General features: G+C 45.9%; 1 protein-coding gene across 1 annotated transcript in view; it reads right to left on the reverse strand.

The window, feature by feature from the left end:
• BTG3 (BTG anti-proliferation factor 3) overlaps window positions 1-19611 on the reverse strand; it is a 64132-nt gene that overhangs the window by 28601 nt on the left and 15920 nt on the right. The window contains exons 2-3 of the mRNA XM_063956360.1: window positions 3413-3675; window positions 744-881 (exon numbers count right to left, since the gene is read on the reverse strand). Coding sequence (XP_063812430.1) covers window positions 744-881; window positions 3413-3597 — 323 coding nt within the window. The 5' untranslated portion in view covers window positions 3598-3675. The remainder of the gene's footprint in view (window positions 1-743; window positions 882-3412; window positions 3676-19611) is intronic.

The following is a 19611-nucleotide window of genomic DNA, read 5'->3' on the forward strand; positions in this document are numbered from 1 at the left end:
AAACGCTTGGGACCAGAGGTATTTTGGATATCGGATTTTTCCATATTTTGGAATAATTGCATACCAGAATGAGATATCATGGTGATGGGACCTAAGTCTAAGCACAGAATGCATTTATGTTTCATATACACCTTATACACACAGCCTGAAGGTAATTTTAGCCAATATTTTTGATAACTTTGTGTATTAAACAAAGTGTGTGTACATTCACATAATTAATTTATGTTTCATATACACACAGCCTGAAGGTTTATTTAATACAATATTTTTGAGTACATTGAGCCATCAAAAAACAAAGATTTCACTATCTCAGCCTCTCTCCAAAAATTCCATATTTCGGAATATGGGGAGAGAGAGAGAGAGAGAGAGAGAGAGAGAGAGAGAGAGAGAGAGAGAGAGAGAGAGAGAGAGAGAGAGAGAGAGAGAGAGAGAGAGAGAGAGAGAGGAGAGAGAGAGAGAGAGAGAGAGAGAGAGAGAGAGAGAGAGAGAGAGAGAGAGAGAGAGAGAGAGAGAGAGGAGAGAGAGAGAGAGAGAGAAGTATATATATATATATATATATATATATATATATATATATATATATATATATATATATATATATATATATATATATATATATATATATATATATATATATATATATATATATATATATATATATATATACATATACACACACACATACACTCCACAAATATTCCAGCTATTTATCCACCGACTGTTTCCACTGTGTAATCACTCACCTACAGCACACTTCACATGGATCTACCCACAAGGTGATTTCCTTAGGTAGTCCTAAATCTTCATACACTAGACCAGAGTTGAAACAAGCTTTTTGGAGGTCTGGATCAACACCATGAAATTTGTTTACACGGATGCATCTAAAAAGAAAAACAGATTTCTACAGCACTTGTCCTCAAATATTCCATGTATCAGCGCACACCAACATATTCTCGCTTAGGTATACCAGGGGTTGTAGTACGGTATGCCAGCGCTCGGGCTCCCGGTGACCAGCATACCGGCGCCGGGAGCCCGACCGCCGGCATACAGACAGCGTGGTGAGCGCTAAGGAGCCCCTTGCCGGCGCGATACGCGCGCCACACTATTTTATTCTCCCTCCAGGGGGTTTATGTACCTCCACGAGGGAGAATAGCTGTCGGTATGCCGGGTGTCGGAATTCCGGCGCCGGTATAATGTGCGCCGGGATCCCGACATTCGGCATACTGAAGACCACCCATACCAGGACAGGCCTGGTATGGGTTTAGAATGAAATACCTACAGTTAAAATCCCGACATCAATTGACTGACAGTCAAAATCCTGACAAGGTCAAAACACTGTCATTTAAAAATGTTGACAGGTCAAAAAGTCGATGCAGTTTTTGTGTGTGTGTATGTCGACATAGGTCAACATTGACACTTGCTGCGCTCACCATGCTTTGGACACTATTATATTCCCCCTCCAGGTCCACTGGTAAAGTATGAAGAACAAGAGAAAATAATGAAAAACTCATGTCAACTTTTTGGCCTGTCGACATTTTAAATGACAGTATTTTGACCTTGTCTGTATTTTAAATGTCGGTATTTTGACCGTCAGTCAATGGTTGTCAGTATTTTGACTATCGAGATTTTGATTGTAGGTAAATTGACCGCATCCCCCTGGTATACCTGTCCATGCTACTAATAAGAAGTAGCATGGACAAAATGAGACTAGTCCATGTTCAGAGCCACATAATTGAATCTAAAGAGGTCAGGCAAGAACAATTTTCCTTTTAGTAATGATTAAACGGATTACAGATGTGTCCTTATACTACTATCATTTTACACTACATGGCGCGATTCCTGTGCTGTGCAATTTTTCCTCCATTGTGCTACTTTTTCCACAATTTTACATCTTCGTTCGTTTATAGTGAATTTGGGATTAGTGCTTTGGCACAGCTAGATAGAATGCAGTAGGCACCGAATCTAAGGAGCTGTGTGTGTTTTCAGCAAATTTGCTGCTAAATGTAAAGCATTGGGGGCACCTTAAAATTTAGCAAAGCCCCTGTCTGTATCTCTAGATAGTATAAAGTCCCCGGTTGGCGTCTGTTTGTTCTGGCTAATCTCGAGAACCACTGGACACATTTTATGTGGCTTTCACAATTATATAGAGTGTTTGTTGAGGAAGGGTTTAGGTGTATGAAACACTGATCTGACAAAAGGGAGCCGAGCAGTGATGATTTTAGTGAAGCAAGTCAGCTCCCATGTGAAGCCAGGACGGGTCACTAGTTTTAATATAAAGTTGTGAGTGCTGCTGTTTTCCGTGCATCTGCCTCCTGATCTCTCATGGGTGAGCCTGGCCCTCACTGCAGAACAGGAGTTTTATTTTTAATTTTTTCAGAGAGGGCAGTGGAGACTGACTACACAGGACATGAAAGCATTATAGTTTTATCACTTAGGCAAATAATACAAAGTATAGTATTAGAATATCCAAGGCAAAAAATGAACAACAAAAATAATGTTATGAACAAAATTTTAACTGAGCAGTCATGGGAGAATGTCCTCTGTGCAAAATAAGTACCCGAGTAAAAAAAAAAAAAAAAAAAAAAAAAAAAAAAGGATTTTTTGGCTTACCGTATATACTCTAGTATAAGCAGACTTTTTCAGCACTTTTTTTTTATGCTGAAAAAGCCCCCTCAGCTTATACTCGAGTCAGTGCCTGTGAAGGAGGGACACGGAGGGCACAGCGCGCGCCTCTCCTGTGTCCCTCCTGCGTCAGGTCTATTAAATGAAGTACCCGTTCGTGTGCTCCGATTGGCTCACGAACCGGCACTTCATTTAACAGACCCGCCGCCGGAGACGCAGGAGGGACACAGGAGAGGCGCGCGCTGTGCTCTCCGTGTCCCTCCTTCACAAAACAGCGGGGGGAGCGTGGAAGGTAGGTTGTACCTGCCACTGGGGGAGCATATTTGGCACTTGGAGGAGAATATTTGGCACCTGTGGGGGCATATCTGGCAGTATGAGGGCTGTGTACGGCTAGAGCTGCATTTCCCACCCTAGGCTTATACTCGAATCAATAAGATTTCCCAGGTTTTTGTGGTAAAATTAGGTGCCTCGGCTTATATTCGGGTCGACTTATACTCCAGTATATACGGTAAGTCCTCCTGCAGCTTTTAATATTATGCTTTATTTCCTGGTTGTCATCTACATATTTTAGCCTTCTCATATATCAGGCACCGGCAAATTACCATCTACCCCCGGACTGAGCTTGCTACAAATACATGGCTGAAAAGCACAGGAGGTCTACGCTATAAAGCAGTGTACACAGCAAAGTGAATATCCAAAAATCATTACATGGAAGTTAGAGGGTTGATGACGTATATACATAGCTAGCATACAAAAGGTAAACCTTAGAGCCATTGAAATATCTACCTACCTATATGCCTGTCCTTTGGTTGGGGCTTCTGGGTACCAGTGGTCGGCATACTTGTCATGAAGAATCCTGCTCAGCTCTTCAGAAAACATTTCAATTTCCCCCCTCCTTAACGTATCACTATTTTTTAATAGCTTTGAAAGAAAAAATACAACTGCAGAGATTTCGTTCTTCATCTTCAACCGCATACAAAAAAAAAAAAAAAAAAAAAAAAAAAAAAGTAAAAATATTTAAATACAATAAAAATGTAGAATTGTTATAGGGATCTGGAAAAAAAATAAAACAGATACGGGAACAGATTACTGCATAGAAATCAACTGTTGATAAGAAAATATATTAGTCATTTTATAGAAAATACTTTTAAAACGCAATGAATGGGGGGGGGGGGGGGGGGTACACATTATTAATTTATATATACAAACCCAGAAGTTGGTCGTAGGTAGGTTTTTTTGCTGATCCAGTATTTTACAGGGACTGTTACAGATGTTAACCATATGGCTCCCTGTTGGGGTGTTTAGGGGCCTACACACTGGTCAATGTTTTCGACCGTCGATATGATCGACCAACGATATTATCGATGGTCGACTTTTACTACACACTGGACGATATCGATGGTCATTTTGGACGATATGAGAGTACATACATCTATATCGTCCAAATTGACTGGCATGTATCAATGATGATTGTTCAACGAACGATTGCGGGCACGTGCATCATTCATCATTGATGCATCCACACTGAAAGATACGAACAATTTATTGTTCATTTATGAACGATATCATTACTAGCTTTCAAGATATCTCCCAGTGTGTAGGCCCCTTTAGGCGAGGTGTGTTAACAGTTAGTCTAACACTGATATTACAGCCAATGTTTCTTCTTAATGAACATAGTAGCAAGTACTAGTTCCCCCTATTTCTGAAACTAATGGATGTAGAATTATATAGGCATTGCATTTTCTGCTTTCATTGTGCACTGTGATGGATCCTAGACATGAATTCTTATACTTCCTGCTGTAAAAAAATAAAATACAAATATAAAAAAGGGAAAAAGGGCAGAGCTGATCCAAACAGCCGACGGCAATTACAGCTATTTCCAGCCAGCAATACCTTGCATTGGAACACAGAGAAGTATACGTCACATGCTGTGGCTCGCGATCAAACGGAACAAAGGAGAATAGCCTGTGTCCTGAGACCAACACAGGAAACACTGTAATGGAACAAACAGTGTTTTGCTTAAGTGCTATTACAGCAACAAAGGCTAAAATACTGAGGGTTTTTGTATATTATTCTCTTTTAGCAAGTCTAGAAAAAGCATTTTCGCAAATACATTTAAACAAAACTGTTCATTTCTGCACACTGATGTGAAAGGATACAAAGCATCAGATGCAGAATTTATGACAATGTGACCTATGAATTCTCTAGGAAGCGATGCTTTAGGAATACTAGCCATTAATAGCTCCAAGTCCAGATAAGCCATTAGGCAGCCCAAGTTCCTGTTGCCTCTGGAGGTCTTACCCGTTTTTTAGGTTGGTTGGTTTGTTTGACAAATGTGGATGGGTAAGGGGCCCATATTAGTATGTTGCCAAGAGCCCAATGGATCAGCAAGGCCACTAACCCCTAATAACCTTTACAGGCTTAAAACAATAGTCAATCGGTTGCCTCTAGGCATGAGAGGCAGGAGCTCTTCAACCACTTGCTTCACACTACTTCTGTCGACATGCACTAGGATTGACTTCTCGTGTCACTTTTTTTAATTGCACTTTAGAAAATGTTTGCAAGTTCATGTAGATAAATGGTTCTACGTACCTATATGTGAAGCATGTAGGGCTTTGTGACAAACTGGCCAGGTATTTCCAAAGTAAGGTGTAAAGATGGATTAGGCATTTAAAGGGACAGTCGTATATAAAAAAAAAAAAAGTTATTTCTACAGTGCCAGTGATACCATAGGTTCCTAGTGAACTGAAAAGGTACATTGTTCAAAATGGCCATCTACTACAGGATGCGTGAGGTGATGGGCAAGCTTCAACGTATTCCATCAAAGGTTAATAATCTATAGTTTGCTGCCAATGGTTTAGCCATTGAGGGCGGAGGTCTGATAGTCTTCTGCTATCAATGACTGACATTCAGAATTGTTCCTCCCCTGTTGACAAAGGGGCTTGGCACGTGGCACTTAGCCCCACCCTGTCAGTGACTTGCTCTCCACTTACTCCCTTCTGCAAGAATGTATATTGATGGTTCCAAGCTATCAATGTTAACTCACTGAAGGCCATCTCTACTTTAAAGCTGGTCATATACTATAATTATTGGTCCAAATCAGCCAAATATTGGCTGATCAAGGCAAAAACTGCCCAGTGTAGGGCCATGACCGAGCACCGATTATCACTCTGTCAGGCATGAGAAATCTTCCAGAATCCCTGTCAGATACGATAATTGGTTTTAGAATCTGAAAGTTGATATACTCACCATGACAGACAGCCCAAATATCTGCTGCAGTCCATCCATTTCTGAGAGCAGCCGCAGCACCCATAGGTTTCCATGGGGTTTGTGTAGTGTAGCTGCCAGATTTAGCAAGCTATTGGCCCGGCTGCTAACGCCGTTGTAGCCTGTGGGCTACATTTTGCTAAAATGACCGTATCAGTAGACCGTGCATGAACAGTAGCGCTTAGGGGGTCATAATCGAGAAGTGACCACATGAACACACCGCAAGGATGGGCCCCTTTCGGAACTCCTGTCCCTGCATGAGTTTTGATACATATGGACTTTATGTAATATTTTATTGTCATGAATGACGGTAATAAGAAAATTAGTTATCAGGTCTAAAACCCGATATTTGATAAGGATGCCCCAGTGTATGGCCAGTTAGTATGTAACAAGTATCCACTGCTGCCTTAACCTTTCCTGTACTGTTGAAAATTGTAGCAATCTGGTCAAATTATGTTAGTAATGAAACCTCACTAATCCCATGTGATAGTTGGTATCCGGACTACAGATCTACACTAAAAAGGTCTACAGTCAATAGGTCTACCACTAATGATAGACATGCAATAGGTGGACAGGGTCAAGAGGTGGCCACATATGGTAGACAAGTAATTTTATTCAACTTTCTCATACTTTACTATCCACGTGTACGATAGGGAAAAGTAACTTGCCCAAAGCATGGTGAATAACGCAAACTAATGGGGCTTGATTGTGGCAGAAAAGTGACAAAACACCCCACAAAACAAAAAAATTCTGTGTACCTTTTTTGTGTCGACCATTTCCATGTCAACCTTTTGACCCTGTCAACTATTCCTTCTGTCTACCTATTCTATGTCAACCTAATGCATGTCTACCATTAGTGGTAGACCTATTGACTGTAGACCTTTTTAGTGTAGATCTAATAATCCACACCCATGATACTGTAACAGTACATTACTGTGTCCGAACTATAGAACTACATAAAAAGGTCTACAGTCAATAGGTAGACCACTAACGGAAGACATACATTAGGTCGACAGGTTTAAAAGGTTAACAGGGTCAAAGACAGTTCAAAAGGTCGACAAGTTTTGTTTTTTCAACTTTTTCATACTTTACCATCCACGTGGACTACGATTGGGAATAGTAACCTGTGCCGAGCGCAGCAGTAGCAGAGCGCGGCACCTTGCCCGAAGCATGGTGAGCGAAGTGAGCCATGTGAGGGGACGTGGTGCACTAATGGGGCTTGTTTGTGAAGGAAAAGTGACAATTTTTTTTTTTTTAAATGGTGTCTACATTTTTTGTGTTGACCTTCTGACCCTGTCCACCTTTTCTACTGTCTACCTATTCTATGTTGACCTGTTGACTTTGTCGACCTAATGCATGTCTACCATTAGTGGTAGGCCTATTGACTGTATACCTTTTTAGTGTAGATCTAATAATCCACATCTGAACCTTTTAAAAATACTCAGTGCTCAGGATATAAGTGCTAAGCGAATGTTTGACTCAACTAGGGGGAATTTAACATATTTTAACCCCCCCCCCCCCCCCCCCCCCAAAAAAAAAAAAAAAACACAAACAAACCACATCTATGCTGAGCTTTCACAAATACACTACAGAGCTCGTGACCAAACATCACCAAAACCGGTCCTTTTTTCCCCAACTAGTACCAATATAATGTGACATGAATTTCTCTGATCTGTGCACCAATGACTCCTTTGCTAAAGAAGGAGTTCTCCCAATACACCAATAACACATGATGGTAATAGTGTTGGATTTATGTGAAAAGAACTAAGACTTTCCCTTTGAACACTGCCCTTTGACCTACAATTAGTCACAGTTTTCCTAAATTCAATATACTAAATAATGGCAGCTGCCATGGCAACCACTGAATCATCAGCACCTCTGATTTTAAAATTAAATCTACAAAATAGCTTGTGCAAATTGTGTGTTTTTATGATGAGTTAACGAAGGTCAATCAATGCATTCCCATCACTCATCTCTAGCTTAATTCTCCCAGACACGGTGCTAGAAGTATTTTATTTTATTTACCATGCAGAATAATTGATGCCCACAAAATAGCATCCAGTGTTTGGACTGGGAGGTTATCGCACAATGCTACAGTGAGTGTCAGAGCCTGGGGCTTAAAATGATCAAGAGTTTATTGTGAGGAGCAGAGGGGGTGTGACCAATGCCAGGTGGGCGTGACCAATACCATGTACACCCCCCTACTATAAGCCCCAGGCTCTCCCTAAACACGTCATAGCAGAAAATTTTCATCATTTTGTAATAAGGAATACAAGTTGCAAAACACAACTTAAACTGATTTTATGGTTCCCTGCAGAATACCGTACTGCAAATTGGGTAACTCCTGGGTACCTGACGTGGCGCATTAATTACCACAAGTGCTAAGCTGCAGATCATTTCCAAGAAGCTTTTGCTAGTTCTTGAGATGAAGTGAAACAACTTAACCCTCTCATTTCTACAATATTTTAAAAGAATGCATCAGAGCTTCTCATTGTAATTCTAATGTACCCTTATGGCGATATCAGCCAACTACACCATAATGTCTGTATATTTATTTACTGATGTCTCAAGAACATTTTGACAGTTGAATCACTTTCCTCATGACTAGACCACAGAATTCCCCTTTGGCTGCTGTGACCAGTAATATTCACAAAGTCATGGAAGAGCACCACATTCCACCACACACACACAATAACAGCCTTTCTTGTAAGAGTGTTATTCTGAAAGAGTAAATTGAGGTTTCCAGTTCTATATAATAGATGGAGACACTTCTGTAAGCGGTCAGGGATGCATATATCAGTGACTGGGAAGCTACAGATTCTATCCCTGGCTACAGGTTCAAAGAAACATCTTTTATGGCTACAACAAAAACTTAACATTTTGTCCGGCAAGTCCACAAAAAGTTTCCCAGCTCATCCGAGTACGGTTTTGTTTACGTCAGAAGTTGACGTCTGTGATGACGTTGTAGGAAAGTTTTCTTGCTGATAACTATGCAGATATGCAAATAATTGTGTAAGCAAGTCGTACTGTGCGGCACTCCTTCAGCTAAACCTACCTGCAGGCCCTTCACAGCCATATTTGATATCTGTTTTATATGTCTTACCAGGGCCGCCAACAGCAGAACCTTAAGGCAGCTATGCACACGGGGGAGGGATTTGCCAACCCATCTTCCTGAGAAGCCTTAGCACTTTGGACCCACCCCACCCCCCTGCATTTTACCATTCCTTCAAGCCTTGACAAACCATTCCCCTTTGCTTCCATTTCTTAATGCTAACTCTGATAGTGAAAATTCCAAGTCAGAAGTATTTAAACATAATTTTATAGCCATCCCCTTTTTTGTAACAATTTATCTAGTACGTAGAGTAGCCAATGGAGGCCCAACATAGTGATTGGAAAAAGAGATTAGAGTATTAAGGGGTCTATTTACTAAAATAAGATTTTACTTACCGATAAATCTATTTCTCGTAGTCCGTAGTGGATGCTGGGACTCCGTAAGGACCATGGGGAATAGCGGCTCTGCAGGAGACAGGGCACAAAATAAAAGCTTGAGATATCAGGTGGTGTGCACTGGCTCCTCCCCCTATGACCCTCCTCCAAGCCAGTTAGGATACTGTGCCCGGACGAGCGTACATAATAAGGAAGGATATTGAATCCCGGGTAAGACTCATACCAGCCACACCAATCACACCGTACAACTCGTGATCTGAACCCAGTTAACAGTATGATAAATTTAAAGGAGCCTCTGAAAAGATGGCTCAACAATAATAACCCGAATTTTTTGTAACAATAACTATATACAAGTATTGCAGACAATCCGCACTAGGGATGGGCGCCCAGCATCCACTACGGACTACGAGAAATAGATTTATCGGTAAGTAAAATCTTATTTTCTCTAACGTCCTAAGTGGATGCTGGGACTCCGTAAGGACCATGGGGATTATACCAAAGCTCCCAAACGGGCGGGAGAGTGCGGATGACTCTGCAGCACCGAATGAGAGAACTCCAGGTCCTCCTCAGCCAGGGTATCAAATTTGTAGAATTTAGCAAACGTGTTTGCCCCTGACCAAGTAGCTGCTCTGCAAAGTTGTAAAGCCGATACCCCTCGGGCAGCCGCCCAAGATGAGCCCACTTTCCTTGTGGAATGGGCTTTTACCGATTTTGGCTGTGGCAATCCTGCCACGGAATGTGCAAGCTGAATTGTACTACAAATCCAACGAGCAATCGTCTGCTTTGAAGCAGGAGCACCCAGCTTGTTGGGTGCATACAGGATAAACAGCGAGTCAGTTTTCCTGACTCCAGCCGTCCTGGAAACATATATTTTCAAGGCCCTGACAACGTCCAGCAACTTAGAGTCCTCTAAGTCCCTAGTAGCCGCAGGTACCACAATAGGTTGGTTCATGTGAAATGCAGAAACCACCTTAGGTAGAAATTGAGGACGAGTCCTCAATTCCGCCCTGTCAGAATGAAAATTTAGGTAAGGGCTTTTACATGATAAAGCCGCCAATTCTGACACACGCCTAGCTGAAGCCAAGGCCAACAGCATCGACACCTTCCACGTGAGATATTTTAAATCTACCGTAGACAATGGTTCAAACCAGTGTGATTTTAGAAATCTCAACACAACATTGAGATCCCAAGGTGCCACTGGAGGCACAAAAGGAGGCTGTATGTGCAGCACCCCTTTCACAAATGTCTGAACTTCAGGTACTGAAGCCAGTTCTTTCTGGAAGAATATCGACAGGGCCGAAATTTGAACCTTAATGGACCCTAATTTTAGGCCCATAGACAGTCCTGTTTGCAGGAAATGCAAGAAACGACCCAGTTGAAATTCCTGTGTAGGGGCCTTCTTGGCCTCACACCACGCAACATATTTACGCCAAATGCGGTGATAATGTTTTGCGGTTACTTCCTTTCTGGCTTTTACCAGAGTAGGGATGACTTCTTCTGGAATGCCCTTGTCCTTCAGGATCCGGCGTTCAACCGCCATGCCGTCAAACGCAGCCGCGGTAAGTCTTGGAACAGACAAGGCCCCTGCAGTAGCAGGTCCTGTCTTAGAGGTAGAGGCCACGGTTCGTCCGTGAGCATCTCTTGAAGTTCCGGGTACCAAGACCTTCTTGGCCAATCCGGAACCACGAGTATAGTTCTTACTCCTCTCCTTCTTATGATTCTCAATACTTTCGGTATGAGGGGCAGAGGAGGGAATACATACACTGACTGGTACACCCACGGCGTTACCAGAGCGTCCACTGCTATTGCCTGAGGGTCCCTTGACCTGGCGCAATATCTGTCCAGTTTTTTGTTTAGACGTGACGCCATCATGTCCACCTTTGGTCTTTCCCAACGGTTTACAATTTGGTGGAAGACTTCTGGGTGAAGTCCCCACTCTCCCGGGTGAAGGTCGTGTCTGCTGAGGAAGTCTGCTTCCCAGTTGTCCACTCCCGGAATGAACACTGCTGACAGTGCTATCACATGATTTTCCGCCCAGCGAAGAATCCTTGCAGTTTCTGCCATTGCCCTCCTGCTTCTCGTGCCGCCCTGTCTGTTTATGTGGGCGACTGACGTGATGTTGTCCGACTGGATCAACACCGCCTGACCCTGAAGCAGAGGTTTTGCTTGAATTAAGGCATTGTAAATGGCCCTTAGTTCTAGAATGTTTATATGAAGAGATGTTTCCATGCTTGACCACAAGCCCTGGAAATTCCTTCCCTGTGTGACTGCTCCCCAGCCTCTCAGGCTGGCATCCGTGGTTACCAGGATCCAATCCTGAATGCCAAATCTGCGGCCCTCTAGTAGATGAGCCCTCTGAAGCCACCACAGGAGAGACACCCTTGTCCTTGGCGACAGGGTTATCCGTTGATGCATCTGAAGATGCGATCCGGACCATTTTCCCAGTAGATCCCACTGAAAAGTTCTTGCATGGAATCTTCCGAATGGAATCGCTTCGTAAGAAGCCACCATTTTTCCCAGGACCCTTGTGCACTGATGCACTGAGACCTGTCCTGGTTTTAGGAGGTTCCTGACTAGCTCGGATAACTCCCTGGCCTTCTCCTCCGGGAGAAACACCTTCTTCTGGACTGTGTCCAGAATCATTCCTAAGAACAGTAGACGTGTCGTTGGAATCAGCTGCGATTTTGGAATATTTAGAATCCATCCGTGCTGACTTAGCACTACCTGAGATAGTGCCACTCCGACTTCTAACTGTTCCTTGGTTCTTGCCCTTATCAGGAGATCGTCCAAGTAAGGGATAATTAAGATGCCTTTTCTTCGTAGAAGAATCATCATTTCGGCCATTACCTTGGTAAAGACCCGAGGCGCCGTGGACAATCCAAACGGCAGCGTCTGAAACTGATAATGACAGTTTTGTACTACAAACCTGAGGTACCCTTGGTGAGAAGGATATATTGGGACGTGGAGATAAGCATCCTTGATGTCCAGCGACACCATATAGTCCCCCTCTTCCAGGTTCGCTATCACCGCTCTGAGTGACTCCATCTTGAATTTGAACCTTTTTATGTAAGTGTTCAAAGATTTTAGATTTAAAATTGGTCTCACCGAGCCGTCCGGCTTCGGTACCACAAATAGTGTGGAATAATACCCCTTCCCCTGTTGTAAGAGGGGTACCTTGATTATCACCTGCTGGGAGTACAGCTTGTGAATGGCTTCCAGAACTGCCTCCCTGTCGGAGGGAGACTTTGGTAAAGCAGACTTCAGGAACCGATGAGGAGGAAACGCCTCGAATTCCAGTTTGTACCCCTGTGATACTACCTGTAGAATCCAGGGATCCACTTGCGAGTGAGCCCACTGCGCGTTGAAATTCTTGAGACGGGCCCCCACCGTGTCTGAGTCTGCTTGTAAAGCCCCAGCGTCATGCTGAAGACTTGGCAGAAGCAGGGGAGGGCTTCTGCTCCTGGGAAGCGGCTGCATGGTGCTGCCTTTTTCCTCTTCCTCTGCCCTTGGGCAGAAAAGAGTGACCTTTTGCTCGCTTGTACTTATGGGAACGAAAGGACTGAGTTTGAAAAGACTGTCTTTTTCTGTTGATGTGAAGTAACCTGGGGTAAAAAGGTGGATTTTCCAGCCGTTGCCGTGGCCACCAGGTCTGTTAGACCAGCCCCAAATAACTCCTCCCCCTTATACGGCAATACTTCCATGTGCCGTTTGGAATCTGCGTCCCCTGACCACTGTCTGGTCCATAATGCTCTTCTGGCAGAGATGGACATTGCGCTTACTCTTGATGCCAGGGTACAAATATCCCTCTGCGCATCACGCATATATAGCAATGCATCCTTTAAATGTTCTATAGTTAACAGAATATTGTCCCTATCCAGGGTATCAATATTCTCAGTCAGGGAATCCGCCCATGCGACTCCAGCACTGCACATCCAGGCTGATGCGATTGCTGGTCGCAGTATAACACCAGTATGTGTGTATATACTTTTCAGGATATTTTCCAGCCTCCTATCAGCTGGTTCTTTGAGGGTGGCCGTATCAGGGGACGGTAACGCTACTTGTTTAGATAAACGTGTGAGCGCCTTATCTACCCTAGGGGGTGTTTCCCACCGTGCCCTAACCTCTGGCGGGAAAGGGTATAGTGCTAATAACTTATTAGAAATTAGCTGTTTTTTATCGGGGGAAGCCCACGCTTTATCACACACCTCATTTATTTCCTCAGACTCAGGAAAAACTATTGGCAGTTTTTTCACACCCCACATAATACCCGCCTTTGAGGTATTTGTAGTGTCAGAAAGGTTCAATGCCTCTTTCATTGCCGTGATCATGTAACGTGTGGCCCTACTGGACATTACGTTTGTCTCGTCACCGTCGACACTAGATTCAGTATCTGTATCTGGATCCGTGTCGACCCACTGAGGTAGCGGCCGTTTTAGGGCCCCTGAGGGTGTCTGAGACGCCTGAACAGGCACTAATTGATTTGCCGGCTTTCTCATGTCGTCAACAGTTTTTTGTAAATTGCTGACATTATCACTTAATTGCTTAAACACAATCATCCAGTCAGGTGTCGACTCCCTAGGGGGTGACATCACTAACACAGGCAACTGCTCCGCCTCCACCTCATTTTCCTCCTCATACATGTCGACACACGCGTACCGACACACAGCACACACACCGGGAATGCTCTGATAGAGGACAGGACCCCACTTAGCCCTTTGGAGAGACAGAGGGAGAGTCTGCCAGCACACACCCAGCGCTATATATATACAGGGATAACCTTATATAAGTGTTAATCCCTTATAGCTGCTGTTAATCTAGTTATTTGCTGCCAAAATGCCCCCCCTTCTCTTTTTTACCCTGAATCAGATGCAGTACTGCAGGGGAGAATCAGGGAGCCGTCCTTCCAGCGGAGCTGTGAGGGAATAATGGCGCCAGTGTGCTGAGGAGATAGGCCCCGCCCCTTCACGACGTCCTTAACTCCCGCTTTTTTGTGTAAAATGGCAGGGGAAAAAATACATCCATATAGCCCTGGAGCTATATGTGATGTATTCCTTTTGCCAGCTAAGGTATATGTGTGTTATATTGCGTCTCAGGGCGCTCCCCCCCAGCGCCCTGCACCCTCAGTGACCGGAGTGTGAAGTGTGCTGAGAGCAATGGCGCACAGCTGCGGTGCTGTGCGCTACCTTAGTCTTGAAGACAGGATGTCTTCTGCCGCCGCTTTCACCGGACCTTCGTCTCTTCTGGCTCTGTAAGGGGGACGGCGGCGCGGCTCCGGTGACCCATCCAGGCTGAACCTGTGATCGTCCCTCTGGAGCTAACGTCCAGTAGCCTAAGAAGCCCAATCCACTCTGCACTCAGGTGAGTTCGCTTCTTCTCCCCTTAGTCCCACGATGCAGTGAGCCTGTTGCCAGCAGGACTCACTGAAAATAAAAAAACCTAACTAAACTTTTATTCTAAGCAGCTCTGGAGAGCTACCTAGTTTGCACCCTTCTCGGCCGGGCACAAAAATCTAACTGGCTTGGAGGAGGGTCATAGGGGGAGGAGCCAGTGCACACCACCTGATATCTCAAGCTTTTATTTTGTGCCCTGTCTCCTGCGGAGCCGCTATTCCCCATGGTCCTTACGGAGTCCCAGCATCCACTTAGGACGTTAGAGAAACCTTGGATGGAGATAAAGTACCAGCCAATCACCTCCTAACTGCTATGTCACAGGCTGCGATTGAAAAATGACAGTTAGGAGCAGATTGGCTGGTATTTTATCTCCATCCAAAGCTTAGTAAATAGACCCCTTAACTCCGGAATAGTCAAACAAGCAGAACTACACAGAATTGTAAGAGTAACACAACGTTTGCATGTCAGTGTATATAATAAGTTTCAGGACCGTACAAAACCAGAGTGAATTGGAGTGGAGTTTTCTAAGCGTCTAAGGAGTCTAGTCATGAAGCAGTGACTCTTCCCTGTTTCATGAATAGACACCTAAGGGGCCAATTTGGTTTAATGGCACATCGCTCCTGCCGACATTGCGGTGCAAAGGAACATCTGCAACGCCAGCATTACAGACATGTGCGCAACCACCACATATTGTGCAGAATTAAATTTCCCCCTAAGAAATGTGTTATCGTACTAAAGGGCCCCACGGGATGCTTTCAGATTATAAGAAAGGGAAAGGGAGACTATGGACACAAAATACTCAACATGGTGGGGGAATTCAATTGTTTTTTGGGCACCTATGCCGGTCGGGCGAGGGTGCAGTGGGCGCTAATCATTTCCACTTGCACCCTCCTGAGGCGGCAAGCAAACTATGTGAAAAAGACGGGCTTTTGGATGCCCAAACTGCATTTTCGGCACAATGTCCAGTACTTTAGATGGGTTTAGCTCTTTAATGAGCATTTAGGTGTTACAAGAAATTGGCGTCCAAAGCAATTGAATAGCTTTTTCAGGCACCCATTACTTATGCAAAAAAAAAAAAAAATTAAAAGCAAGGGAAGAGAAAATAAATGTTATACTTGTTTTATCCTAAAAATTCTGCCAACCCATTACACAAGTATCTGTAAATGGCACAAACTAGGTTTTCAAACTGTGGCAACCTACATCTAAGTTTCATTTCAGGATGCCTTGTGTATGCATGTTCTGCACAGGGGCGTATCTACCCATTGGCCAGGATGTCACTCGCCAGGAGCGCCAGCCGAGCAGGGGCCGCAGCCCGGTGGTGCCACCCTCGGCCAATGGGTGGAGTTCCTTAAGCCGTTGTGTCTGGCAATACCTGCTGTGCCGAGTTGCCTGTGCATTGCCTGGGATGGAGGGCAGAGGATCGCTCAGCAGACAGGAGCTGGCACCGGTGTCCGGCACCACAATGCACTACAGGGAAGAAACTGAAAATATACTATAACTCCCAGCAACCCTTGCTGTCGGGAGCTCCCGGCGGCAAGGGCTGCTGGGAGCTGTAGTTTATTTTCAGTTTCTTCACATAGTTTGGTGCGGTGCCGGACACCGGCGCCAGCTCTTGACTGCTGAGCGATCCTCCTCCATCCATATGTGTATCTGGCACTGTGGGGGCATATCTAACACCATGGGGGCATATCTGGCACTGTGGGGGCATGTGTGTATCTGGCACTGCACTATTGGCGTCATATGTGTATCACGACCCCATTTTCATTGGCCACACCCATTTTTTGGCGGACGCGCACACAGTACCAGTAAGGATTTTTTTCTACTTGCACCAATGGGTAGTGCGCTGCACTTTCTTTGCACTACTATTTGATTATACTACCTGGCCTTGGGTGGCATTGCCTCCTCAGGCATGCCAGGCACTGCTGATGTCTCCTCAGTGTTATAAGAATTACTGTGTGGGCATAATGTGTAAAGGGAACTGCTACTGTGTAGGCATGATGTGTATAAGGGTTACTACTGTGTAGCATAATTTGAATTGGGGGAACCTTTGTATGGTCAAGCCCCTTTCCCAGAAGATCATGTCCCTTTTTTGCACATGCACCTTCCCCATTTCAAATGTGGGGGGCACCAGTCCCTTAGTTTGCCAGGGGCGCACGGACCCCTAGATACACCCCTGGTTCTTCATATAAGAACCTCACGTCAGCACATACAGTATATTTGTCTGTGACATACGCCAGTCTCTGATAACATCACATCTAAAGCGAAGCGCTCATTCGGTTCTCTTTCAGCCATTGTATACACGCGTTGTCAGCAGCCCAATCGTTCTTAAATGTGCTGCCGAGGTTTCCAAAGGTCGTCTCTGATCTGAGCGCCTACATCTCCCACTATACAAATATTGCCTCTAGCCCCCAAGTAACCAGGATTTTCATGTTATTCCTGATCTTACTTCAGGTTATTCTCCGTTTCCCTGTACGACTATTGTCATGCAGAGACCTTTACCGAGAGCAGACATTACATCTCTCATCATTTATCCAGACAAACATTACAGCAGATATTTCCATCCTACGTGTGCATATTATTTACGTCCAACATACAGATTTACAAAACAAGGAGGGTTATGGCCCGTACACATTAGTTGATAAAGTAAACAACGTTGCACATTTTGACCCGTCCTGAGTGATGTAGTTTACTATATCGACTAGTGTGTACGCTGTAAACGAGAGATGTGGGGCCCCTCGTGTCGTTAATGACCCTCGGTCACGGTCGTGCATGCAGCTCAGTTTGGACTCATCGTCCAAAGCCGCATGCTCCGGCCGACCATGGCATGACATCACTGTGCAATATTGCACAGTGTGTACACCCCGCCGTCGTGCGTCCCAGCCCAGGAGAGGGATATACTAGGCGATGTCGCTCACCGAGCACATGGCCTCGTGTGTACCCACCTTCAGAGTTAAGACAATCGTGCATCCATAATTATTATAATAACTAGGTGCTTCATCGCGCCCTGCGGGCGCTCTTCACACCGTCGGAAGGGGCTACGCCCCCTTAACCCCTGCACGCCTTTCTGGGGTTCAATATATGGAGTATTACCTGCATTCCTAGTTTTGTTAGTGTTTGAATATTGCACAATGATAGGGCGTCCGATGGCGTAGTCCCTTGCAACAGGAAGGGGTTTGGGGAGTGGGGACCGCGGATGGGGGAGGGGGTATGAAGGTGCTGTGGGTGGGGTAGGAGCAGGGGTGCCGCAGGTGGGGGATGGTAGCTGCAGGGCTGTTGCGGATGGAGGAGGGGTTCCGAAGGCGCTGCAGATGGGGAAGGGGTGGGTGCGGGTGTGCAGTGGATGGGAGAGGTGTCCAGGGGGCGCGGTGGGTGGGGGAGGGGTGGATGCGGGGGTAACGTGGGTGGGGGAGTGGTGGGTGCGGTGCTGTTGTGAATGGTGTAGGCGATGCGGATTGGGAAGGACCTGCTGCATGGGTGGGGTAGGGATCCAAAGGTGCAGCGGGCGGGGGAGAGCCAGATGCGGGGTGTGGCGGATGGGGGAGGGGCTGCTGTAGATGGGGGAGGGGTTTGGAAGACACTGCGGGTGGGGTAGGGGGTCCGAAGGCGCAGTGGGTGGGGGTGCCACGGGTGGTGGAGGGGCAGGTGCGGGGGATGGGGAGGGGTCCAGGGGCGCTGCAGGTGGTGGAGGGGCAGATATCAGTGCACATCGTCTCTGTGGTAGTTAGTGAGGGTTGGTGATTTTGTGAGAGGGGTGAAGGCCAGTACACAGACAGGCAGTTAGAGAGCAGGATGAGGGTGACAGGGCATAGGGAGTACTTAGCAGATATAGGGGTGGGCTACAGGAGTGATGTCACGGTGTGTGTACCTTTGCTCTTATGCGTGAGGTATGTGAGGTATGTGTGAAGTATGTGTGAGGTATGTGTGAGGTAAGGATGTGCGTGTCGTGGTGGCCACTAACCTCCAGGCTGCTGCTGTGAGATGGTGACTGCAGAGGGAGGGAGCTCAGACCCAGCAGCAATGGGTCGTGGTCAGCATTCCTTCCTGGCCCCGTTCCGCCGCACACTGTCCGCCCCGTCTGACGGGCGTCATTCCTCCATCCTGCATGGCAGCGTCAGCTGCTGTGATCGCGGAGCATAGGTAAGCGTCCGGAGCCCTGTGGGCGGGCAGGCATGGTGTTTCCCTGGAGAGGTGCGGCGCGTGTCCTTAGGCTGCAGACGGAGGGAGCTCCGGCCCAGCAGCAATGTTGATTAGTGCGTGTCCCGTCCTGGCGCTGTCCCGCTGCACATGCTCCGCACCGTTTGCCGCTGAGCATGGCAGCCCTTGTCTGTATGCTGCAGATGCTGATCTAGCGGTGCCTGAGCTAGCGCCCTCTCCCTGGGGTGTGGGTGTCAGGCGGCAGGTATGGTGTGTAGGTGGGAGAGGAGCTGCGGGCGGCGACTCGCTGCCTGCAAGTACCCTTCATATCAGCGCTGTTCCCCTCTCTGCAGATAGTGTCAGTGGCCGTGGTGTACTTTTGCTACTGGTGGCCAGGGCCGGTGCTAGGGTGTTCGGCGCCCCCCTGCAAACTATGAATTTTGCGCCCTCCCATATTCCTTTGTTGTGCATCGGGAAAAGTGGTGTGGTCTCACAACTAAGGGGCATGGCCACACAATAGTACCCCCATTTAAAATTACGCCACAATGTAGCACAATCTTATTCATCTTATACGTAATGCCCCACCCATAGTAGTAGCGTCCTTATACGTAATGCCCCACCCGTAGTAGTAGCGTCCATATACGTAATGCCCCCCCAATAGTAGTAGTGTCCATATACATATTGCCCCCCCAGTAGTAGTAGCAGTTATATGCAATGCTCCCCAACAGTAATAGTAGCGTCCTTATACATA

This window comes from Pseudophryne corroboree, chromosome 2 (assembly GCF_028390025.1).
Source record: "Pseudophryne corroboree isolate aPseCor3 chromosome 2, aPseCor3.hap2, whole genome shotgun sequence".
NCBI lineage: Eukaryota > Metazoa > Chordata > Amphibia > Anura > Myobatrachidae > Pseudophryne > Pseudophryne corroboree.